This window comes from Saimiri boliviensis, chromosome 2 (genome assembly GCF_048565385.1).
Source record: "Saimiri boliviensis isolate mSaiBol1 chromosome 2, mSaiBol1.pri, whole genome shotgun sequence".
NCBI classification, from domain to species: domain Eukaryota; kingdom Metazoa; phylum Chordata; class Mammalia; order Primates; family Cebidae; genus Saimiri; species Saimiri boliviensis.
This window is the reverse complement of record NC_133450.1, coordinates 74,775,367-74,801,423: the sequence shown is the minus strand read 5'-3', so window position 1 is coordinate 74,801,423 and position 26,057 is coordinate 74,775,367. Positions and strand designations below refer to the sequence as shown.

The 26,057-nt window shown below is 39.4% G+C and overlaps 1 protein-coding gene across 1 annotated transcript in view; it reads left to right on the top strand.

The window, feature by feature from the left end:
- The first annotated feature begins 5,117 nt into the window (after positions 1-5,117).
- SCG3 (secretogranin III) overlaps positions 5,118-26,057 on the top strand; it is a 38,867-nt gene continuing 17,927 nt past the window's right edge. Inside the window, exons 1-9 of the mRNA XM_003928849.4 lie at positions 5,118-5,505; positions 6,190-6,242; positions 6,724-6,769; positions 6,864-7,079; positions 12,236-12,378; positions 13,198-13,347; positions 16,204-16,381; positions 19,557-19,673; positions 25,838-25,921. Coding sequence (XP_003928898.3) covers positions 5,424-5,505; positions 6,190-6,242; positions 6,724-6,769; positions 6,864-7,079; positions 12,236-12,378; positions 13,198-13,347; positions 16,204-16,381; positions 19,557-19,673; positions 25,838-25,921 — 1,069 coding nt within the window. The 5' untranslated portion in view covers positions 5,118-5,423. The remainder of the gene's footprint in view (positions 5,506-6,189; positions 6,243-6,723; positions 6,770-6,863; positions 7,080-12,235; positions 12,379-13,197; positions 13,348-16,203; positions 16,382-19,556; positions 19,674-25,837; positions 25,922-26,057) is intronic.

The following is a 26,057-nucleotide window of genomic DNA, read 5'->3' as shown; positions in this document are numbered from 1 at the left end:
GGAATACACTTGGAAAAAAGGTACCAAGTCTCATGTAAGAGAACTGCCATAGATTCATAAAATGGTAAGATTCCACTCAATAAACATTTATGATCTCTTAACTATGTATTCTAGGCACTGAGGTAAATAGATGAGTACTGACAAGTCCTTTCCCTCTAGGAGGTCACAATGAAAAGGACATATGAGTAATGACAGTATACTGAGAAAAACTGTTTAAAATGGTACTCAAGTAATAGCAGAGTGTCAGAGAAGACAAAAAAAACCCTCCCATCAAATTTTAATTTCTCTTCCACTGACCTTATCACAATGTAGTCTCACATCCCAAATGAAAAGTTTATTATGATTGTCTGAAATATAATGGAATATGAAAGAGTAGTATATAAAATTATTCACATAGACTATGTTGTTTTATTGTTCTTTTCTGATTATAAAACAGCATAATACATACTCATGTTGAAAATTCAAGGAACTCAGAACTACATAACGAACAAAGAAAAACCCTAACCAGGTAACCATTGTAAATATTATAAGAAATAGACTTCCAGATAAATTCCTAGGTATGGGCATGTGCATGCACACAGACACAAATGCACGTGCGTACACGCACATGCACACACACACACACACACAAATACACACAGGCTTTTTTTTGTTTTTTTTTTTGTTTTTGAGGCAGATTCTCGCTCTATCAAGCAGGCTGGAGTGCAGTGTTGCAATCATGGCTCACTACAGCCTCAGGGCTCCAGCAATTGCCTCAGCTCAGGCTCCCAAGTAGCTGGGACTACAACCACACACCACCACGTCCAGCTTATTTATTTATTTATTTATTTATTTAGTGGGGGTGGGAGAGATGGGGTCTCCCTATGTTGCCCAGGCCAGTCTCAAACTCCTGGGCTCAAGAGATTCTCCTTCCTCAGCCTCCCTAAGTGTTAGGATTACAGGCCTGAGCCACTACACCCAGCCACACACACTTTTTATAATAGGAACCACACTGCTGACAGGCAACCTGATCTTTTCATTCAATAATGCTAATTCATTTTAAATACTGTATTCAACGGTGTAGTGAGCATCTGTTGTTTTTTGTTTGCCTTATACCTTCATCCTGATTCCTTCTGGGAAGCCGTTCTACCCTGTAGTTCTGGAGCGAACCCTCAATCATAGTATCTTGCATCTTCCTCCTATGGCCCCCAGGGTAGGTGACTGACCCAATCTGGTTCAACTATGGTACAAGCAAGATAAGTGAACAAGAAAAGTTTGCCACCTTCTCCTCTTACTTGGATTCATTTCTGGCACTTTTCACTCTGTAGGTGGCCTATATGATCTTGTTATATGGGTCCACTTTCCCTATTCATATACCCTTTTCTTTTCATTTCCATGCCTTCACTTTCCTTACATCTTGTTATTTGCTCATTTCCCTTATTCTTGGTTATTTCAACTTTCCTCTCATGGTGGATTTCTAGATTTCACATTTATTTTGTCTACATCAGCAGCCACCTCTAGGGCTGGCATCCTGTGTCAGTCTCTTTCACAGCAACAGATCCATTCCTGTAACTCTGTAACTGCGAGGGCCTTGCCAGCTCAGGCTCTCTATTCTTAGCCCTCTCATGAACATCTCTTATGTGGGACTACGTCCTTGTAAAGAAAATGCTGAGTGGAGAATCGTACTGACAGTGTCATGATCCTCCAATCTGGAATAGCCACCATAGCCTGAGCATTTGAAGACCAAAGCTTAACAGGAAACCCTCCATCACTTCATTTATTTAAGCAGATGGATTTCTAGACACTGTATGAAGGACCGAGAAATCAAAGATGAGTGAAACAAAATCCTTCCCTTGAAAAATTCACAGTCTAGTGCAGAAGAATGCTGGATATGTAAGTATGTAATGACAGGGAGAGATACAATTTTATAAACATATGCATAAAGTGTTTTCTTAGAAAAAAAATGTGCAACAACAGGACATACCCCTCAAGTTAGCATTGGTTATCACTATCAGATATTTCCCCTTTTTCTTTATCTGTATTTTCAGAAGTTTTTCCTTCAATATGTATTTATTATTCTGGAAATAAGGAGAAAGAAAGCATCTACACAAAGCAGCACAATGAAATATATGCCCTATTTGGAGGGTGTATGTTATCCTGAGGAAGCAATGATCTTACCTAGGAAGTCAAAGAAAACCTTACAACATCTGCCTTTCCGTTCTTACTCATATGTGTCCCTCACATGTCAACCAAATGCCATGCATGACTTTCAAATCCTGGTCCAAATAAACCAACTGTAAAAATATTTACAGTATGAGGCAAAAGCGGAAATTTTAATCTGACTGAATATTTGATGATACTATGGTATTAGTATAATGTGGAAGAGGAGGTATGCTAAAAGCATTGCAGTAATATTAGAAAAAATAATTCTTATCTTTTACATAAATATACTGACATGGATGAAATGATATGAAGTCTGGGGGTTTTAATGGTTAAATAATTCACTGGGGGTATGAAGTAGATGGAAATATAGAATAAAAAGAATGGTCATGAGTTAATGATAACTGAAGTTGGGTAGTGGATTCATCGTGCTTTTTTCAATATTTCTTCTACTTTTGTGCTTGAAATTTTCCATAAAAATACAATAATACATTTTTCTGTAATAAATGAAAACATCCTACAAATGTCTCTATCTTCGAGACTCAGCCCAAAATAATATTCTCCACTAGTGAATGAGCAATTGACCCATGTGTGTCGACAAATGCACAAGCAGCACTGACAAACTCACTGTGCTTTGTGTATTGCCGATTTAATAATGATCTGATTTGTGCCAGCGTTATTTGTCTTGTAATTTCAACATGTATTTGCATATTAATCCATGTTTATAGTGTGCTCACACATAATAATCAAATATTTTAATCTTTTTATTATTAATAAAAAGGCTGTCTTCTCTTTGAAATCTTTCCCAACCATTCGTTCCACTATTTGGAAGGACTCTACCTGAACTTTGCACATACAAAGAGCACCCATAACACACTCTTATGCTTACTCATTCACTTATACTTAAATAAGAATAGTGTGTTGCATGTAAAACCTGTTTACCAAGTAGTTGCTGTTACAGTCACAATCTTTTCTCTCTATTAGGCTACAGGATTAGCAGTGACTAGTGTCTTACTTGTCTTTGTATACCCAGCAACTATATCAATACCGGTACATTTAAGATATTCAATAAACACCTGTTAAGTGAATTAATTAATAAATACAGTTCAGGATTACTCCATTCACAGACCTATACTAAGTCCAGTGGGGTCAGCTGTAAGGCTGAATAGTGTAAATGAATGCATGCCTTATGGTTTACTCAATGCTCCACCACTCATTTGATCAGAAAACATAACATGATCCTAGATTTAGTGTCCATTTAATATAATCATTTTAAATCCAAGTGGCAGAAAGATATAAAATACCCCTTTTCTTTTGGGCAAGCAATGCAATGTACTCAACAGCCATCCCTGACCTTCATTCCATCCTGAGTCTCTCCCAACTACAAACATATATTGAGGAGACAAGGGAGTCAGGAATCGGACAAAGGATAAAGCGAAGCTGAGGGATTAGGTCAGTGACAGACTGAGTCTCAGAATCAGTGAATGGCTATTTCAGATAACATGGGTAATGTTTCATAAAAGCTGAAAACATTTCATGATTTATTTTCTTGGGCTGTATCAAAATATTCTTGGTATCAAAAAGACTTGTTCAAAACATGTACCCATTTGATCTTCATAATAACAGTGTGAGGTAAACAGAGCCTATCATTTCCATCTTAAAGAAAAGAAAACTAAGGAAATGTACCTTTCATTCAGCTGGGATTTAAAAATATGACTTAATTTTTTAATGGAGTATACTGGGATAATAATTCTATGTTATCACTGCCAAGAAAGAGTTTTTTGTTTTGAAGGAGCTGTTAGATTTAGAAGTACTCTTTAGATCCTCAAAGGAAGTATTTGAGTGGCTTCCAAACTCAAAAACCTCCAGAGTGAGGGAGATTTGTTTGTCAGCTTGGTTGTTTGTTTGTTTTAAGGTACTTGAATAACTTGCTCCTTGAAAAGGAGGGTGCAGAAATCAAAGGCCTGATTGTGCTGAATCCTTCATTTGGTCCTTATTCAGACTGGTTCCCAGCATGCTGCAGTCCAGAGGAAAAGGTCCAAGTTCTGTTTAAAAATCAGAGACTAAAGAGCTTACTCAGCACCCTGCTCACATTAATGCTGCTTGTTTTCATCATTTAAAGTCTTTTGATAGTTCCTTGTATGCAATAACCTTAGACTTCTGGGAATATTCTCAGGACATAGGAAGCACCTCCCTGACCTAGTAAAGATGAAAAATGCTTTTCATAACTATCCCGTCTTGAAGGACCCCTGGAACACACAGGTCTTTGGGCATAATTAAATTCTGGGCAAGAGTTTTACAGAAATGCAGCTTCTTTCTAATTTAGTTTTGTGGTGTGTGTGTGTAAAGTTGGGGAGGTTCCACTTGGTGGGGAAAAGAGAATTTAGCATTGTTGCTCAGGACTGATGGGGACACTCACACTTAGGGGAATAGGCAATGATTTTTGTTGTTGTTCTGTTTCAGCATCAGAGAATGAGAGTGTGTTGCAACAATCTATTCGGAAGGATGTTTCTTGAATTTCCCAATCAGTAGAGCTGAGGGATGCTTGGTACGCCAACAGAGAGACCTGTGGCAGGGTTTTTCTAAAGAGATTAGAATTATATCTACCTTTGGGTATAGGAGGTGAATGGAAGGAAGGGCTCCTGGAGCAGACATCCCAAAAGAAGAATCCCAAAGCAGAACTCCTCGCACAAGGTTATCTAACTCTCCTTGACAGGTGCACAGGCAGAGAAGGCATTTGGCCCTAGAGGTAACGTTTACTTGGGAGGCAAGGACAATTCTGTCACGCTTAGGGCAAGCCAGCTGACCCTGAGCCCAGGGACACCTTAGGACTGCAGCACAGAAAATACGCCAGCCAGCTGGCCGGTCGCCCCTCCTTTGTTCCATTCCCGGGGGATTGGAGTAGCGTTGGAGTCTCTGACGCCATCCCCACCCGCCTCTGGCGTGCATGGAGCATGCGCTTCCTTCCTCACTTCCTCTCCAGGAGGGAGCGGGAGTAAAGCTACGCCCTGGTGCGGCCGTCTCCGCGTCACAGGAACTTCAGCACCCACGGAGCGGACAGCGCTCCCCTCCACCTGGAGACGTGACTCCCGCGCGCCCCAGCCCTGCTAATCCCTTGACCCCCCGAGTGTCTGAGATCCCGCGGCCGCCCAGTCCCGGCCCCTCTCCCGCCCCGCACCCGCCCTCCTGGCTCTTCCTGTTTTTACTCCTCCTTTTCATTCATAACAAAAGCTACAGCTCTGGGAGCCCAGCGCCGGGCTGTGACCCAAGCCGAGCGTGGAAGAATGGGGTTCCTCGGCACCGGCACTTGGATTCTGGTGTTGGTGCTCCCGATTCAAGCTTTCCCTAAACCTGGAGGCAGCCAAGGTATGTGAACACTTTTCTTCTTCCTACCCTCCTTTTATCTCGCCACGAAAAGGTAAAGTTTGGTATAATAGGTGAGCTGTAAATCACCGTGCCTCATTTTCTGATCAGATTATATACATGAATACTGACTGAGAAATCAGTTCGAATTTAGAGACAGAAGACAGATCTTTTTTTCTTCAATTTTTAAAATGATAGAGCAATAACATGGGTTTTTTTTTTTTTTTTTAAGATCTTATTTTGAAAAGGAAAGGGAATATTCTTCACCTAAAGTGGCTTGGATTTTTTTTTCTAGTTGCCTTACAACCTTTCTCAGATATTCTGTTCATTACATATGCAGTATATGATGAAAGAGCTTTTAATGTGCTAATAATACCAATCCAAATTATGCTGTCTCTAGTTGAGAATAGCTGGTAACCCTTGTGTTATAACTATGTTAAATTACTGGTCAGAAAAAAAGAGTGTGATTGTGTCAACTCAGGAAATACACAAATATAATAAATAAGGCAATACTGATAATTACTGTTACTGTATAATCTTGATAATTTTTGTTAATATATGTTTCATAATCATCTGAAATTATTTCTCCTAATATTTTTTTCCTTTATATGAAGATTTTATTTAATAAAAGGCATATTTTGTCTTTGAATGCATGATTAAATTTATATTCACGTGTGTTTATTCTAGACAAATCTCTACATAATAGAGAATTAAGTGCAGAAAGACCTTTGAATGAACAGGTAGGTCAAAAGTAACATTATAAATGCTATTTCATTTTGATTTAGTTATTATTGAATGTAATTATGCTGTGACATTTTGGTCATTTTGAATTTACAAACATCAGGAACTTAATGGTTAATTGACAGAAATTAGGCTGGGAAATCTAGTTTTGGTAAATTTTATGCCCTAGCAGCTATTTACATTGAGTTCTGTATAATGAATACATTCAGTAACTATATAATAACCCAGTAAGTTCATCATCACATCCCCTCCGTTGTAAGATAGCCAATTTGCCAGAGATTTTTCACCAATATTATAGGAGAAAGGAATTAACACTTATCAGTCTGCCCTTAATTATAACAATGCTCTGAAATAGGAATTAACCATAATTTACAAACAAAAAAAATTAAATCCCATGGAGAGTAAATCATTTGGGTCTCATACTTGGTAAGTAGTAGGGCAATGATTTTAAACCAGATCTATCTTCTGTTTGCTTCACAGATTGCTGAAGCAGAAGCAGACAAGATTAAAATAACACTTCCTGCAGGTAAAAAGAAATCATATTGATGTTAATTTAAACAATGTAGGCTAGGAGGATCTGAACTAAAATAGTTGTGTTGGGCTTGGGGCTTTTCTTTCAGAAAACAAGCGAGGTCAGAACAACTACTCTTTTGCTGATAACTTGAACCTGCTGAAGGCAATAACAGAAAAGGAAAAAATTGAGAAAGAAAGACAATCTATAAGAAGCTCCCCACTTGATAATAAGCTGAATGTGGAAGATGTTGATTCAACCAAGAATCGAAAACTGGTAGATGATTATGATTCTACTAAGAGTGGACTGGATCATAAATTTCAAGGTAAATCAGAAAAAAAGAACTTTTTGCCAACTATTTTTGTTAACTTGGAGCTTCCCGTAATGGGTTAAGAGAAACTCCAATATTTCAAAAAATATCTTTTAAACATTAATAATCCTTTATTAGTCAAGTCCAAAATTGAGATAAAGCATATATGTACCGGTAATATGTAAAGCCCCAGCTCCACAGAGTGCCAAACTTTATTTTCCCTTTAATGATGCTCTGAAAACTTTTTAATCTAGTATTTATATTTTGTTATTAAATTCATTTTAACATTCAAATTTATTTTAACAATTAGTATAAACAAAGTATTACACTTTTCAAATAATTAGAGCAATTAAGTATCCTCCCACCCCTCACAAAAAGGTGAAATATCCACTACTTCCTTTTCATTGTTCTCTTCCTAGCCATATGCTTTCTCCTTAGGTATTCCTAACCTTTACCTGGCTTCAATTACATCTGTATCTTGATGTTCCGTATCACTAGGCCAGACTTCTCTTAGCTATAGACCTATTTATCTGTTTACCTATTTGACATTTTCCCTTGTAAATCTGAGAAGCACCACAAATTTAGCATGCCCATGATTAAACTCATAATATTTGTCCACCTCACAACCTAGCCCTCTTGGAGTACTGTTTCTTTAGGAAAGGCACTACTATCCATCCAGTTTTTTTAAGATAGAAATCTAGGATCAAACTGTTTATCTTTTCCCTCACCTCTCAAATTCTAATCTGCCAAAACTTATTAATTTTACATCCCATATATCTCTCAATTGTATTTCTCTATCCTTGTCCAAGCTCCAATCCTTGTCCAAACTCCAGTTATGTCTCACGTAAACTATAGCAAAATCTACAGTTCTCCCCACAATCACTTCACCTCTTTTCAAGTCATTCTTTATGTGGCAGCCAATGTGGTAATTTCCACACATAGATATAAGTATGCCACTCTTTTTCATAAAACCTCTTATAAGATTCCCATTCTCTTGGACTAAAAACCAAAATCCTAGGCCAGGTGCAGTGGCTCACACCTGTAATCCCAGCACTTTGGAAGGCCTAGGAAGACAGATTGCCTGAAGTCAGGAGTTTGAGACCAGCCTAGCCAACATGGCGAAACCCCATCTCTACTAAAAATACAAAAGTTAGCCAGGAGTGGAGGCATGTGCCTGTAGTCCCAACTACTTGGAAGGCTGAGGCAGGAGAATCACTTGAATCCAGAAGGCAAAGTTTGCAGTAAGCCGAGATCATGCCACTGCACTCCAACCTGGGTGACAGAGACAGACTCTGTCTCAAGCAAACAAACAAAACCAAACAAAACAGGAAAACCAAAGTCATTAATGAAGCTTCCACAGTCCTGCATGGATTGCTTCCTGACTACATTTCTAGGTTCGTCTAGCACATATAATCTTATAAAAACCTTGTTCTTGCCCTTCATGGCACTTGATGCAGTTTGTCATTTTACCTCCGTAAGTGTGATTATCTGTGATTAAGGCCTTTCTCCAAAACTAAACTGTAAACTTCATAAGAACAGAGACATTGTAGCCCCAGTACCTGGAAGCCCATGAATTCACTGAATAAATTTATGAATGAATGACCAAATGAAAGACTATATGAGGGAATAATAAATGAACTGTTGTACCTAGGCATTAAGGAGGAGAGTGTGTTTTTCATTTTGAGAACTAGTGCTTAGGAGTAAGTACAGGTTTTCTTCCCTGTCCTTACTCTGTTCCATGGCTACAAGAGAATTATGTTGATATGTCTGTCATAAAACAACTGACAATTAAATTGAGTTGTCATAGGACATAATAACCTAGGAGTGTTCCTAAGTGTCTTGTGTATCTATGAGGTGGGATGGAGGCAATGGGTTTATATTTTGATGTATATCATAATTCATGTTACTCAGGGACATTTACTTTTTAAAATCTTGAATTCTATTTCTTAACCTAAGATATTGGGACTACAAATAGACCCTGATTATAACTGCCTGCAAAACAAATTCAACTACTTCAAATGAAGTGATCATTTGATTTAATTAAAGTCTAATATTGAGTTGCCTGAATTGGTCAAAGTGGTTGTACCTGCAGGTAGAGACACAGATCTGTTTCTGATCTCACCACTAACCTGAGCAACTAATTTTTTATCTGTTCAACATTTTATTACCATCCCAAGTATGTTTAGAACTACCAAGTGCTAGTCTTGATGACTTTAGGTTTACTGTAGGAGGTATTAACTCCACTTGAGATCACAGAGATGCTGGGCCAAGGTTCTTCGAGAAAATGATTTGTGAGAAAGCTTCTGGTCTCCCCTTCTGCTCTGGAAATCCTGAAACCAGAGGGTTTTTGGCCACCAAGTTGGATAGAACCTCAGATGCATGTAGACTTCATCCCAGAGGGGAAGGTAAAGGAAGCTAACTTCTGCAGGATGTGTTCCTAGACCTACACTTGCCTTTAGGAAACTTCCAAATAGGCTTGTGCTATAAGACCCAGCAATTCTCCTTTTCAGTGTTTTCTATAGTATCCACGATTCAGGATCTTTCCAAATTTCTCTTCTAAAGCAGTGCTTTCAGGCGCCTATGTGCATTCTAATATTTATTGTGCAATTACTATGTATTGGACTATGAGCTAGACAGTAAGACCTGTGTAGTCAGGGAGCTTGCCTAACCTTTACATCACTCTATTCCCAGTGTCTGGCACATAGTAAGACTTTAATTAAAATATATTGAACAAATTAATGTCAAGTGCCATATTAGATGCTAGCAATTCAGAACATAACTGGGCAGACGATGACTTGGGACATGACCCTTTGACATTCACTTAGAATGCTGTGGCTACTTAACACAAGTTACGTGTTAAAACCATGTTCAGCTTCCCTCTGGGAGTCTATACATGGAGGGTGAAATCCCCTTCATGAGCAAGAGAAAGCCATTTTGAATAATAGTATCCATTTTAGAAGAGTGAAGGAAGTCAGGGAAAGGTGAAGAGCAATGGTCACATGTTCTGCTATTTACTCCATCCACCAAAGCGCTGCTAGGTGAGACCTAAGTTCCTGGCTCAAGAGAGGACAGCAGTGCAGCAGAGGAAAGGCTCTTCAGTGGGTTACTAACATCCTCCCTGTTGTGAAGTAAATGGACTGAAAAACAGTCACCTCAGTTATTTTCCAGGTCTAGCAGGCAACCAATATTCCTCCTTTTATGGATCCTGAGAGATAAGTGGGGAGGGAAATAAATTCTTCCACCTCTGCATAGACTGGAGCAGTTTCTGCTCTATGTATTCTCAAGAGCCTGACTTGCAACCCACAAATGGAAAAATCAGACACATAATAGTGAGTTTCTGCTCCTGAAAAATAGATGATGAACCAAATCTTCAGCCATCCAGGAGGGCAAGTGATTTTATGTTTGTTTGTTTTTCTTAGGGGCTTCTGCTTTTTTGTCTCTCTGGTACTCAGCTCAAAGGGATCATGGCTCATGGGCTGGCCAACAGCTCAGCAATTTTGTATTGACAGAGAACTTCCAGTCCTCCATGTATAACTACCCCCACTCATTTTCCTAAGCTTCTTTCAAAACAAGAAGATATTCTGCCTAAGGCTGCATATACCTCTATTTTCACAGAGTCTAAAAGAAAGGCCATTGGAGAAATTCCCTGTCTGAGTCCCCAAAACTCATGGAAGAAAACAGCAGAATCAGAATAGAAATATCATGTTCTTCTTTCTCTGAGTGAACATGAGGAGGATTGTCTGGGCAGAATCTGGCCAGAGATTCAATTTACATTTTCTCCAGAAGATAACTGCAGTTCCTTTATTTCAAAATACAAATTCACTGTGCACATAACAATAATACATTAGCTTTCATATATTAGGTTGATACAAAAGTAATCATGGTTTTTGCCATTAAAAGTAATGACAAAAACCGCAATTACTTTTGCACCAAACCTTAAGTATTTTGCAATCTAAAAGGTACTTTTATATCCGATTACATCTGATCCTCACAACAATCCCATGAGATAGATACCTTATTAGACTCCTTTACAGTGATCCAATGATATATAGTTAATAAGAAACATCACTGGGGCTAAAATTCTGATCTTTCTGATCTTCCCAGAGGAAACAGACAGAATTAAGTGCCTTGTAAACTTGATCCACTTAATGTGGTATAGATTGGAAATGACTAATTGATTCCTGGAATATCTCCATGGATGCGCTGCAATGCTTCATTGCCACTAACCCTTTCCCTCAGGATGGGCCTTTACTTTAGTTTGAAGTCGTACTGTCAAATGTATTCCTAGGAAAGCCAAGGGTACATATTAGCATGCTTCTCTGCAAAGATTTACATATTGCTTTGTGCAGATAGGTTGCCACATTTTAAAAGTTTAAATTCCAGGCACATAAAATAAAATAAGATCCCTGTTCTCTAAGAATGGGTCTTGTCACGTTAAGCTGCCTTTTTACATAATGACACTCTGATACATGTTCAATTAGAAGTAAATATTTATTTTAGATGAGTCATAAAATCTTCAGTACACACTCTGATTCTGGGTGTGAGGTAGAGGTCTCCATCCCACCCCAGGAATTTGCCTGCAAAGGTAGTACATGTGGGGATATTACCAAACAATCTATTCCCCGATGGAACTGGAATATCAAATCGTACACATATAGAAGGGTACATTGAATAATATGACATACTATATAAATATGACATACTATGTGAATAAAAAGTATAATATGCCAGGCATGGTGGCTCATGCTTGTAATGCTAGCATTTTGGAAGGCTGAGGTGGGTAGATCACCTGAGGTCAGGAGTTCAAGACCAGCCTGACAAACATGGTGAAACCCTGTCTCTAAAAAAAATTTAAAGATAAAAAATAAAAAGTATAATATGGGTTGTATTATTGGTGATAACAATTAATGGAGAGACCTTTCATGTTGCCTTCAGCTTTTCCTTCCCCTTATAGTCACCTGAGAAAGTTTCAGAATGTCCATTATCATACTAAGTTTTTAACATGAAGACCAATTTTATTTCAAACCAAGGGTTTATGTGGACCAAGCACCACCATAAATACATCTCAAACATATCTGTATACAAAAGCAAAGTACCGATTGTAAGTTTAATACGACGCATGAAATAGATCTATGATCACTATGTTGTGAAGTTGTGGTCGTTCTGTCTAGATGATCCAGATGGCCTTCATCAACTAGACGGGACTCCTTTAACCGCTGAAGACATTGTCCATAAAATCGCCACCAGGATTTATGAAGAAAATGACAGAGCAGTGTTTGACAAGATTGTTTCTAAACTACTAAATCTTGGCCTCGTAAGTCATGTGCATGGAAGTAAAACAAGTTCCTAGTGCAGTTTAGAGTATGCCAAGAAGCCGAGCCATTTGACTCAAGTAGCCAAGTGTTTATAATGTGTCTTCCTTCTACTAGGACCCGCAGGTTTTAAGGACAAGTAAGGCACCATTTTTTTTTTCTAGGAGTTTATCATCCATCAGAAGAACTAGGCAAGTAGACACACGCCCAAAATGCCAGCTGCTTAAAAACCGTTAAGAGCCAAAGAATAGCTTATATCCAACTGGCAGTAAGGAAAGGCTTCAGAGAAAGAGGCGTTTGAAGGAAGCTTAGAGGGATGACTAGGATATAACCAGCAGAGGTAAAAGACATGTGTGTGAAGAAAAAGAAATAACATGAGCAAAGGCATGTGATGTGTATTTTAGAAACTCCACGTGATCTAATTTGAATCCACCTCAGCTTGGCTCCTCCACACTGAACTGGCCCTGGCCGGCTTTATTAAGATGCTAATGTTGTGGGGTGTCAAAGGTTCTCTGACTATGACCCAAAGCTGTGGAGGAGCAATGCTCAGGGTGTTTCTCAAAATAAGTGGTCCGTGGGTTTCAACAGATAGGACTAACAGCTTGCAAGGTAGGCCCAAAGATAATTCTTCCAGGAGTGCTGGGCAATCCCCATAACAGCCAGCATGTGGTGCAGGCATAAGGGAGGGCTGTCTGAAAGATGGTTCTGAAGATCCCTCTTTAAAAAATAATGTATGTCCGACTACAGTTTAGTCCAGATTTTTTTTTTACTCTCAAGACTGGGAATGCAGCAGTTATATATGTTGTATCTTTTTCTAATAGATCACAGAGAGCCAAGCACATACACTGGAAGATGAAGTAGCAGAGGTTTTGCAAAAATTAATCTCAAAGGAAGCCAACAATTACGAGGAGGATTCCAATAAGCCCACAAGCAGAACTGAGAATCAGGCTGGAAAAATACTAGAGAAAGTGGTATGTATGTGTGTATGTGTATGTGCATGGGTGTGTGTGAGTGTATACTTCTATCTGTATACAGTTAGTACCTTACTTAATACCAAAGAAAATTGGGAGTATGTGGCATTTTTAGTCCATTTATATTCAGGCCAGGCATGTTGGCTCGAACCTGTAATCCCAGCACTTTGGGAGGCGGGGGTGGGAAGATCACTTGAGGCCAGGAGTTCAAGACCAGCCCCAGTGACATAGTGAGACTCCCCACCTCTACAAATAAAAATAATCAGCTGGGTGTGGTGGCATAAGCCTATAGTTCCAGCTACTCAGGAGGCTGACACAGGAAGATCGTCTGAGGCCAGGTGTTTGAGGTTGCACTGAACTATGATTGCACCACTGCACTCCAGTCTGGGTGACAGAGTGAGACCCTGTCTCAAAAAATTAATTAAAAAATATGTATATGCATAAAATACCAAAAAGTTAAAAGACATAAATTATCTCTACTCTGGAAATAATGTAAAGATTATGTTATATTCTATTATTTAGTGAAGATTATATCTTACATTATACCCCACAGTAAAATAATATGTAATAATATGTGAAGTAACAATATCACATAATAACAACTATGTGTGCAGTCTCAGTGAACTGCAACCAAACAACTCACAGTTGTTTTGGTATCCAGTATCTGTTCACAGCCAATGTCATCATCTGTGCCCAATCCTGCCACAAAGAAGTGGGTTGACTAGATTTTCTGCTCCACCAGCTTTTGTATTCCCCAGAGCTAGCTGCCTAATGCCGCTTCTAGGCTGTGCTCTTCCACCTGCTCCTTCCCCCTTTCACTTAGATGCCTATTTACCCAGGTTAATTCCATCCTTCCTTCCCTTTGTTGGACTCCCTGCCTCTTCATGTTTTCCTTGGTTCCAACCAAGCTGCTGAGATCTTTCTCCCTACCTTGAATTCTCTTTAAAACTTTAGATGAAACTGACCATAGGGGGATATCAAATTCCTCATCTGTCCTTTGATTTTCTTCTGTAAAGCACACAGACCCATGTCTCCTCCTCTCCTCCAACATCTTATCTCAAATACAAAAACTGTAGAGGCTGATGTTTCTGTTTTAGAGAGGCTAGAAAATAGAAATTGGGCCTGGATTTTTTTTTTTGCTTGATACCCTAAAAACTTTCCTCTGCTCTCCTTACTTCCAGTTCCCACCAGCTGCCATCTTTTTAAGCAGCTTTTGAAGATTCACCCACTCAAAAAAAGAGTTCTAGATTTATTTTAAAAAAAAACTCTTACAATTTTCACTCAAGCTCACCAGTCTGAGCTAAAACTGACATAGCTATTTCCATAATTCTTCACTCCATTACATACTCCTATTCAACCATCTCTAAAATGTTCATATGCTTGACCTGTTGACTCATGTTATCCGAATGCATCAAGGCAAATGAAACACAAGTGAAATATTCAAGTATTTATTAAATACCAACTCTGTATCAAGCACTAGAAATACCATGCCCATTTAAAAAGATGTAAACCCTGACTCATGAAACTCAAAGTCTAGTGGAAGAGGCAGATAAAGTTTAAATCATCATGTGTTTTCATTATAATTGCATTAAGAGCTCTGAGGAAAGAAACATGGTTCTCTTTGATCTCAAAAAAGGAACCTGGCCTGGACTTAGGCTCAGGAATTGCTTCCCTAAGGAAGTAACTTGAGCTAAGAACTGAAGGTCAAATAGGAGTTAACTTGTGAACATGAGAGGCAGCACATAGAGGATGTGTGGAGTATCCAAGCAACTGAAATAAGCACAGTGTTGCTGGCACAGAAAGAAAGAGTAAAGAGAGAAGAGACTGGGGAGGTGGATCCAGGCCAGATCATGCAGAGCCTTATGAGCCATGGATGGACTTTGATCTTTATTGTAAGAACGGTGAGAAAATACTGATGAATTTTAAGCAAAGGAGTTACATGGTCAGATTGTTAAAAAGATAACTCTGGCTACAATGTGAAAATGCAGTGTCGGGAACAGATTTGGGGAGGGTGGTGTTGCGGTTAGAAGGTGAGAGATGAAGGCTGCTTGAACCAGAGTGGTATAGTGGAGAGAGAAATGTGCAAATCTGGGATAAATTTTGAAAGCTGAGCCAATAAGGCTACTGATGGATTGGAGTGGGGAGAGGAAGAAGAGGCAAGAAAGGCTCTTAAATTTCTATCTAGTTCACTGAATGGAGAATGAATCATTTACTGAGATGGGAGCCACTGAACAAAGATCAGGTCTAGGAGAAAGGATTTTGTTTACTCATCCAGACAACACTTACATTTTTACCCAGAAATTCCCAAGTGTGACCGCTCTGTTATGGATAGACATTCTGACAGGCTTTCCTATATCTGGCACCAGCCCTCTTGGTAGATTTTGTGAACTCAAAGCTTCCTTCTTCATTAAAAGGCAGTTTTTTGAGGAGAGAGTCATGAGCGTTTATGGAGGTAAACATGGCCAGAGAAGGAGCCCAGAAATTCCCATTTTTTTCCCCTGAGCAGGAGCCGGGGTCTTCAGGGGCTTTTCCTCGAGGTAGCGCACCTTTCCCTAAGTGTCTATGACCTTTTCATAAGAGCACCTTTCCCTAAACTTCAATGACCTTTTCATAAGAGCACCTTTCCCTAAACTTCAATGACCTTTTCATAAAACCACCTTTCCCTAAGCTTCAACGACCTTTTCATATGACTACAGCACACATGTCTAGAAATGGGTTGGAACCTGCAGGAGCCTGGAAAGGAAGGGGAATTCTTGGACTTCACATTCAAGGACATCACAAAGGAAGGAATCGAGCTGGAGTTTCACTAGTTCTAAAAAAATATTTTTTTTTTTTATTGATTTTCCACCACTGGAGACTCCAATGGCAGCAATTCAAGATGGTCTTACTAAGGGAGAAAATGATGAAACAGTTTCTAACACCTTAACCTTGACAAATGGCTTGGAAAGGAGAACTAAAACCTACAGTGAAGACAACTTTGAGGAACTCCAGTATTTCCCAAATTTCTATGCACTACTGAAAAGTATTGATTCAGGTAACCACTGTGTGGTTGTGATTATGTGGGACAGGAAGAGCGATTCTAGGAAATGTGTGGGTGGGTTATTTTCTTCCTGTTTTTAGTTTCCAAATGTAATAATCTTCAATGACATACACTGTGGGCTTCGGGAAAACGGTTCACATTGATTTTTTTTCCAAAGGAGTAAGCCAGTTGTGAAAATATTTAGGAAAGGATGATCAGGAAAGGCGAAGCTTCTGGATAAATTAACCTTGTTAACAGAAAGTTCACTTATTTGTTCAGCAAACAAATACTGCATATGTGCTATGAACAAGGTACTGGAAAAGACCTAGAACAAAGATGGAGATGAATCAGGCAGTGTCCCTGCTCTGACCCAGTTCAACCTCAGCTCTCATTGCAACTTTTTTTTCTCAGCTTGACTGGGGTATAATTGGCAAGAAAACATTGTATATATTTAAGGTGTACAATGTGATGTCTTGGTATATTTATCCATTGTGAAATGATTATCACAATGGATCTAATTAATGTATTTATCACCTCACAGTTAACATTTTCTTTTTCTTCTTTTTTTCCTTTTCTTGTTCTTGTGTGCGTGATAACCTCTTAGCTAATTTCAAGTGTACAGAACAGCGCTGTTAACTATAATCACCATGGTGTACAAGCTCCAGAATGTATTCATCTTGCATAACTGAAACTTGGTACCCTCTGACCAACAGCTCCCATTTGTCCCTCCCCTTAGCCCTTGGCAACTACCATTCTACGTGTTCTTCTGTGAGTTTGACTATTTGAGATTCTACATATAAGTGAGACAATACAGTATTTGTCTTTCTTTACCTGACTTCTTTGATTAGTATACATGTTGTCACACACCCAAATGTAGGCAGGAAATCCCGCCATTTGCGACAAATCTTCCTTTAAAAGGCATTACTCACTTTCCTTAATGGAAACACTGTAGGAAACCTAATTCCTCCTTTTAAAATTAGGACATCTTTATGAACAGTTCAGCGTCAGCCTTTATGAACATGTTAACTTCAGAGTTAAAATGAAGAACATTCAACTGAAGGAATTCAGGAGCCTAAAACACACTTGGGAAATTATTTGTTTTTTTGTTTTTTAAGGAAAATCATTCATGTGTCCTGATCTCTTTGCGCATATGTGCACTGAGTTAACTGAGGATTCAGTCCATGTTTATTTTGGTTAATCTCCAAGGAGGGCCAATAATGTGCAATGTTTCTGTTGTTACTGTTCAAACAAATGCTCTGGACTGCCTTTGTGGCTTTTCCTTTCCCTGTTCAAGGATTCAGCCCCAGATTGAACATTTATATCAAGACTTCTTTAACTGTAATCTATTTCTCCCAAGAAGTGACCTTAAAATAAGCTTTCATTTCTTGAGAACATCCCTTGTGTTTCAATTCCAGACATTGGCCAGATGGCACCGGCCACCCTGCTGGCTCTGCAGGGCCTATATGTCTTGAGGGTCCATTCTGAGCCATTTTGCCCCATTAGTTGGCAGATGCCCAGCTCAGAACCTCTGTCACCCTGGTGAGTCACTTCTCATCAGTGAAGAGCACCAGTGTGATGCCAAATACGTCTACGGATGTGACCTTGAGCAAATAATGTGACAGCTAGAGTTACTATTTATCAGTTCTTTCCAATATCTATTCCCCTGCCTCTTTTTCCATTTTTCCTCCCTCCCAACCCATGACTTTTATGGCATTTAAAATAATTCTATGGTATAAAGTGTTCATTGTTTTTATCTTTCCATTTCCTTCACCTCATTTCTTATTGCCTTTATTTTTTCATAATTTTAATTTAAATTTTCATACTGAGTTCTTTGCTAGCATCTGTCTTTCTTGTCCAGGGTCTCAACCAATCAAGAATTAATAAAGCGGGTAGGAAACCAAAATATCATCTCTGTTGCTGATAAACACGGGCTGCAGAATGCAGCTTCATGTGAGAGCCAACAGTGGGCTTGTTTGCTCCCTGCTCCTCCATCTAGATCCTGGAACAGCCAGTTTCAGGGATGGGTTGAGTCTGCAGAACAGGCTTGTGTTTCTCAGGTTCTTGCCTTCTACTGTTCCAGGCAAGTGGACAAAAAGAAAGATTCCAAATCCCCCGCAGTTGAGAAACGTAGGCTAATGGCTGTGGCTTACCAACCATATCTGTGGGGAGGATGCAGAGGAAGGGAGCGAGTCTAGGAGTATTTAGAGAAAATCCTTCAGTGGAAGCTCAGAGAACAGGGAAAATGAGTTCCCCCTCTAGCATCTTAGTTTGTCTTTTCTTCAAAAATGGGGATAGATTTTTTTTCTGATTTTAGAATTAATATATTTACTGAGCTATTATGGCATCATTAGCCATTTTGTTCCATCAAGAGGCAGAAAAGAATGTCAAATACAAAGGGTTCCCAAGAAACTGCTAGTAATCGTTACTTAAAGGGAGTTAGAGGGGATGGGGAAGAGAATGTTACTTTTCATTTTTGTTTACTTTTGAGCAGTAGGAATATTTTTACTATATATGTATTCTTTCAAATGAAATAAAGATTAAAAAGTAATATATACTCATTCAAAAATCAATTTTGCATTCATAAACTAGAGCTATATATGTTCTTGTTTTCAATTAAGAAAGTTAATGAATAAAGATTGTTCTTGTCCTCAAAGACTTACCACCTGAGTAGAGAAAAGCTGTTGAGTTGCCAGTCTTCTACCCTTCCTTTTGAGTTCATGTTATCTTGGTTGAAAACTGTGTCTTTATCATCTACTCTATTAGCAAAATATTTTAAATGAAATTAAACTCTTCTAGAGAAGTTATAATTGCCCATTTCTGAAAAAGTTCAGTATGGCTGTATCTTACCCTGTATTTCCAATCAAGCTTAGATTTTTTTAAGTTAAATATATATGGTTTTAGCTATAAATGTAGAGAGAAATATTTCAATAAAATACTGTAATTAGTGCCGGGTGTGGTAGTGCTTACCTATAGTTCCAACTTCATGGAAGGATCTCTTGAGTCCAGGAGTTTAGTCTGAGACTGTAGCAGGCCATGATCAGATCTGTGAATAGTCACTGCATTCCAGCCTGGGCCACAGTGAGACCCCATCTTTGAAAAAACAAACAAAAACATGCTGTACTTTACAAATTAACATTGAAAGAGGAAGCTATCCATCACTAGTTTTAAGTTATTTTGTTCTTTTATATAGAAAAAGAAGCAAAAGAGAAAGAAACACTAATTACTATCATGAAAACATTGATTGACTTTGTGAAGATGATGGTGAAATATGGAACAATATCTCCAGAAGAAGGTGTTTCCTACCTTGGTGAGAATCCTATGTGTTTTGTTTCCACTGTGGTAGTTTTCGTTGTTCAAAAAATTAGGGACTGGCAAAAATTACCTCATTCATTTGATAATTTATGCCAAATCTTCCCACGTCATCTCGGTAGCAAGAATTGACCAGTTTGATAGTATACATGAATAAAATTAACCAGTTTTCAACTTTTTATCTTTATAGAACCAGCTTGAGTACAAATATTTCACATTTATTAATTGTTGTCTCATTAGCATTTTCTAATAATCTTCATGGAAATAATTTTATAAAAATTTGACTCTAGGCCGGGCACGGTGGCTCAAGCCTGTAATCCCAGCACTTTGGGAGGCCGAGGCGGCTGGATCACAGGGTCAAGAGATCGAGACCATCCTGGTCAACATGGTGAAACCCCGTCCTTACTAAAAATACAAAAAAGTAGGTGGGCATGGTGGCACATGCCTGTAATCCGAGCTACTCAGGAGGCTGAGGCAGGAGAATTGCCTGGACCCAGGAGGCAGAGGTTGCGGTGAGCCGAGATCGTGCCATTGCACTCCAGCCTGGGTAACAAGAGCGAAACTCCGTCTCAAAAAACAAAACAAAACAAAACAAAACAAAAAATTTGACTCTAGGCCACATGCAGTGGCTCACACCTGTAATCACAGCACTTTGAGAGGTCAATGCGGAGGGTCACTTGAGGCCAGGAGTTTGAGGCCAGCCTGGCCAACATAGTGAAACCCCGTCTCCACTAAAAATGGAAAAAATTAGCCAGGGCTGGTGGTGTGTGCTTGTAGTTCCAGCTACTCATGAGGCTAAGGTGGGATGATCGCTTGAACCCAGGAGGCAGAGGTTACAGTCAGCCGAGATCGCACCACTGCACTCCAGCCTGGGCAACAGAGTGAGACCCTGTCTCAAAAAAAAAATTATTTTGACTCATTGGTTTTTTTCCATTGTGTCTGAAAGGTTGGGAGTAAGAGTCTTGATTTTCCTCTCTGAGATCTGTGTGTGGCAAGGAGAAAAGAGCTGGGCATCAGACGTCCTGAGTCCTGGTCCCAGCTCTGCCGTGATGAGTGCTGTTATCCTGGGGAAGGCACTGCCTCTTGCTAAATCTCAGTTTTACAAAATGAAGAACTTTGTTGTCTGTTAACAGGGGTGGTAAACTACTACCCATAGACCAAATCTGGCCCATCACCTATTTTTGTATAGTACATGAACTAAGAAGAATGGCTTTTACATATTTAAATGGTGGTAGGGGGGAGTCAAAAGAAGAAAGCATTACATAGCATGTGAAAACGATTCAAATTCAAATTTTGGTGTCATAAATGAAGTGTTATTGGAACACAGCCATGCTCATTTGGCTTAGTGTTGTCTACGGCTGCTTTCATGGTACAACAGCAGAGGTGAGTAATTCCAAGAGGCTGCATATACGGCCTACAGAGCCCAACATATTTACGACTATCTGGCCCTTTACAGAAAAAGTTTGCCAACTCCTCCCTACTCCTTGAACTTTATAGACAAACTTGGACATTCTCTCATTTTGCATATAGGTTTTTTTTTTAAATTAATTAAATAGAACATAAAATCTAGTTTCTCAGTTGTACTAGGTACATTGCAAATGTTCAATTTTTGTTTGTTTTTAAGAAAGGCTTTAGTTTTTCCTCCATCTGGTGGCGGGTGCACGTCCCTGTCCAGCAGCCGTCAGCTCACCAGGCCCCTTGGGGTCCACAAGCCACAGCAGGGCTACCCGTGGGGAGGCCCAGGCCCAGGGCTTCCCCTTTAAAAAAAAAAAAAAAAAAGAAAGGCTTTGTTTTCCTGTTTGGTTTACTTAATCAACAAATACTATTGATCCCTGATAAACTTCGTACAAGGTGACCTCATGACCCCTTATGAGGAAATCTTATAAGACACAGTGTTAGGCCATTCATGAGTTGCTATAAAGAAATACCTGAGGCTAGGTAATTTTATTTTATTTATTTTTGTTTTATATTATTTATTTGTTATTTTTTTTAGAGATGGGGTTTCTCCAAGATCACACCAGTTTCTGATGACTTGTTTTACTATTTGATTTAAAAATAATGTTTAAACTCATAACACTAAGAAAATGTTTCAATACATTTTGAACCAGCAGTTAAGGAAAGGCTGCCTAATTACACAATGAGCCCCACCTCTTCCAAAGACCATTGTTCTGACTTAACTAGCACGAAGTAAAACAGTCCTAAAACAACAGGGCACATTCCCATTAGGATAAATTACTCAGACCTCAGCAAGGCAGCAAAGAATTCCCTAGAGTAGAATCTGTCACTGCTTTTCTACCTGCACTCTATCTCTCAAAGGACTCTGCTAGAGCTGGGAGCCTCCCTCTGGAGGGGGCGATCTGTTCCATATTGAATCTGCTCCATTTGTAGCCATGGGTGGAGGGTGCAGCAGATCCCCAGGCCGCCAGCAGAAACACAGCCGGGACGGGACAGATTCTCAGCAGCTGTGGCTGCCTTCGAAGCACTTTTATCCTGCTCATTCTGGTCTCAGATCTTCCATGTGGATATTTAAGTCTATCGTTGCTTGACTTAATATAGGGAAGAATGGGATGGGTAGTCACCAAAACAGTGCTATTTTCTTTTTTCTCCTTTTTTTTGAGACAGAGTCTGGCTCTGTCACCCAGGCTGGAGTACAGTGGCAACATCTCAGCTCACAGATTCTCCTGCCTCAGCTTCCCAAGTAGCTGGGATTACAGGTGTGCACTACAATGCCTAACTAATTTGCTTTTTCTAGTAGAGACAGGATTTTGCCATGTTGGCCAGAGGCTGGGTAATTTATAGAGAAAAGAGGGGCCTGGTGCGATGGCTCACACCTGTGATCCCAGCACTTTGGGAGGCTGAGGCAGGCAGATCACCTAAGGCCAGGACTTGAAGACCAGCCTGGTGAACACGGTGAAATGCCGACTCTACAAAAAATACAAAGTTTAACCGGGTGTCGTGCTGCGCCCCCGTAGTTCTAGGTACTCAGGAGGCTGAGGCATGAGAATTGCTTTGGCTGAGGTTGCGGTGAGTGGAGATAGCGCCACTGCACTCCAGCCTGGGCCACAGAGCGAGACCCTGTCTCAAAAAAGTAAACAAACAATAAATAAATAAATAAGAAAAGAGGTTTAATTGGCTTACGGTTCTGCAGGCTGTACAGAAAGCATGGCACCAGCATCTGCCCAGTGAAGCAGCTACTCATGGTCGAAGGTGAAGCAGGAGCAGACACTTCACAGCGTGAAAGCAAGAGCAAGGGTGGGGGAGGTGCCACACGCTTTTAAACAACAAGATCTCGTGAGAATTCGCTCACTATCGAGAGCAGCACCAAGGAGATGGTGCTAAACCATTCATGAGAAATCATCCCCCTGATCCAGTCACTTCCCACCAGACCCCACTGCCAACACTGGGATCTGCATTTCAACATAGTGTTAGGGGAACAAATATCAAAACTATACCAGATAGGGTTATCCAGAATTACTCTGTATGAACCTCATTTTTTCCTAAATGAAAGTAGTTTTACTATTTTTTTCCCTGATTGTAAAAGATCATGTTTATTTTTAAAAGTCATTCAATGCAAGGGCCGGGCGCGGTGGCTCAAGCCTGTAATCCCAGCACTTTGGGAGGCCGAGGCGGGTGGATCATGAGGTCAAGAGATCGAGACCATCCTGGTCAACATGGTGAAATCCTGTCTCTACAAAAAATTAGCTGGGCATGGTGGCGTGTGCCTGTAATCCCAGCTGCTCAGGAAGCTGAGGCAGGAGAATTGCCCGAACCCAGGAGGCGGAGGTTGCGGTGAGCCGAGATCGCGCCATTGCACTCCAGCCTGGGTAACAAGAGCGAAACTCCGTCTCAAAAAAAAAAAAAAAAAAAAAAAAAAAAAAGTCATTGAATGCAAAAAATGCTAAAAGTGAAAATCACTCACAACATCAACACTCTGGTAACATTTCGATTTGTATTCTTCCAGATGTTATTGTGTGTGTGTGTGTGTGTGTGTGTGCGCGCGTGCATGTGTGTATGTGTGTGTATACCTATGTCATTTCTTTCTTTTATATAACAAAAATAAGCTCATATTATACACAGTGCTTTGGGACCTACTGTATTTTTTAACAGTAGATTAAAGACATTATTTTTCTATCAATAACTGTTTCATATCAACACCCTGTGACTCAGAAATTCCACACTTAGTCAATTATCCTATGGAAATAAATCAGAAATGCCTCAAAGGCTTATGTGCTAGGCAGATATTCCCACTATCATTTATAGCCATGCTGTTCAATATGGTAACCAGTAACCACAAGTTCCTATTTAAAAGTAACTTAAACAGAATTTAATCTCTAGTTTCTCAGTTGCACTAGGCACATTTCAAGTGCTCAGTTGCCACACGTAGCTAGTAGCTACCATATTGAACAGTGCAGAAATGAATACATTAGTCATTGCAGAAAGTTTAATTGGACAACATTGATTTGTAGGAGCAAAGCAGTGAAAATAGGCTAGATATTCTACAAGAGGAGACGATCTAAATTATTTATTTTTATTATAATAGACTATTTAAATTTTATCCTAAATGTTTGTGTTTTTAAATAATTATATCTATATATTACACATACAATGTAAATATTGTTTATAAAGACATACATATTAACGTATATGTACATGTTTATATACATATATGTAAATATGTATGTGTATGTGTAACTTTTACAATTCGAGTTTATGTCTTTAAGAATTTTTCTGTATAATCACATTGGCTTTTGACTTCTGCTGCCATGGAGAGCCACCCTTAGATCTCCAGAGGCTCAGGGCAGCATGGGTAGAAGACGATTGACCAGCCGGTTCTCCTCCCATCTGAGCAGTGACAAGCAGTGGTCTTTCTATTCTGGCCTCAACAATGTGTCATGATTACAGATGTTGCCAGGTATAGCCACTATTTCCAAGAAGAAAGCAATGCATTACACAATAGAATATATTGATTATCTTCTTAAAATCAGGGTAGGGTAAGAGGAATTTACTTGGGGTGAAACTATACAAAGTAATAATAAAATATTTACACACTAATTGCAGAGACATGCTTGTTTGCAAATGGCAGAAAAGGCTCATCCTAAAATAGTGTAGTGAGATAGCTATGTGGCTGGTTGAATAACTGAGTACAAAGAGCATGGTTTCTAATTCATCATCTACCTTGAGGAAGTCCCCATCTAGGCTGTCTAGTAACACTTAATACAATGCTACTCCAAAGAGCAGAATTAGGACAAAGACAAGGATACACAGTGCAGCTTAATATAAGTAAGGAAATGCTTCTTAACATAAGGAGGGACATGATGTCTAAGACTACCTAATGGTAGAACTGGCCTCCTCATGAATTAGTGAGAGCCCTGAAAGACAGAAATCAAACTGTTTGGCTTAAGCACAAAAGAAATTTATTGCTGTGTATAGCTGGAATAGTCCATGGAGGAATGGGGTAGTCTGGTTTTGGGTTTGTGAATTCCACCAATAATGTGAAGAATTGACCTCATACCTCATCCCATCTCACGGCTCTAACTTTTTGTGTCTTGATTTATTCCAGACTGCTCCCTGTGGGAACAAGATGGCTGGGACAGTCCCAATCTCACACTCTCACAGCCCATCAATCCCAGTGGAAAGAGAGCCTCTTTCTGCCAGTGGTCCCGCCACTGAGTCCCACTGACCTGGATAGGGTCTTGGGCTCCTCCTTGAATTATAGCCTAGGTCATGGAAGATACTATTTAGTCATTCTTGGGTTACTCCACCGCCAATGGAGTCAAATGTTCTGAGAGTGAGACAGGGTTAGGTTATCCAGAGAAAAATTAAAGTGTAGTTACCACAAGGTGTTGAGTAGGTCAAACCCCAAGTGTCCACTCTAATTCCCAATCTTGGAAATTCTAGCAGTGGGCACAGAGACATAGAAGGGACTTCAGCAGTTAGCTGAGTGGGAGGCTGAACTTGAGGATCTCAAATTATATGTCTTTCCATCCTGAGAATCTGTGATTCCTAGAAATAAAATCCAGGTCAAAATATCTTACCAGCAGTGTTAATATTTTGGAGTTGCTATTGTGATATTTCTGGTGAGATTCAAACATTTTTAGAAAAACTTTGATATCACCTCTCAGAGAATAAAATTATGTTTCTTTCCTTCCTCCCTCCCTCCAGAAAACTTGGATGAAATGATTGCTCTTCAGACCAAAAACAAGCTAGAAAAAAATGCTACTGACAATATAAGCAAGCTTTTCCCAGGTATGATTATTCAACTATTTTTTTTAGCTTTTAAAATAATAACCCTTTTGAGTGGTAAATAATGAACTTTAACAATCATTAATTAAAAATTACAGGTTTTGAAAAGGTTAAAATCTGAAATGCAGCCATAGGATTA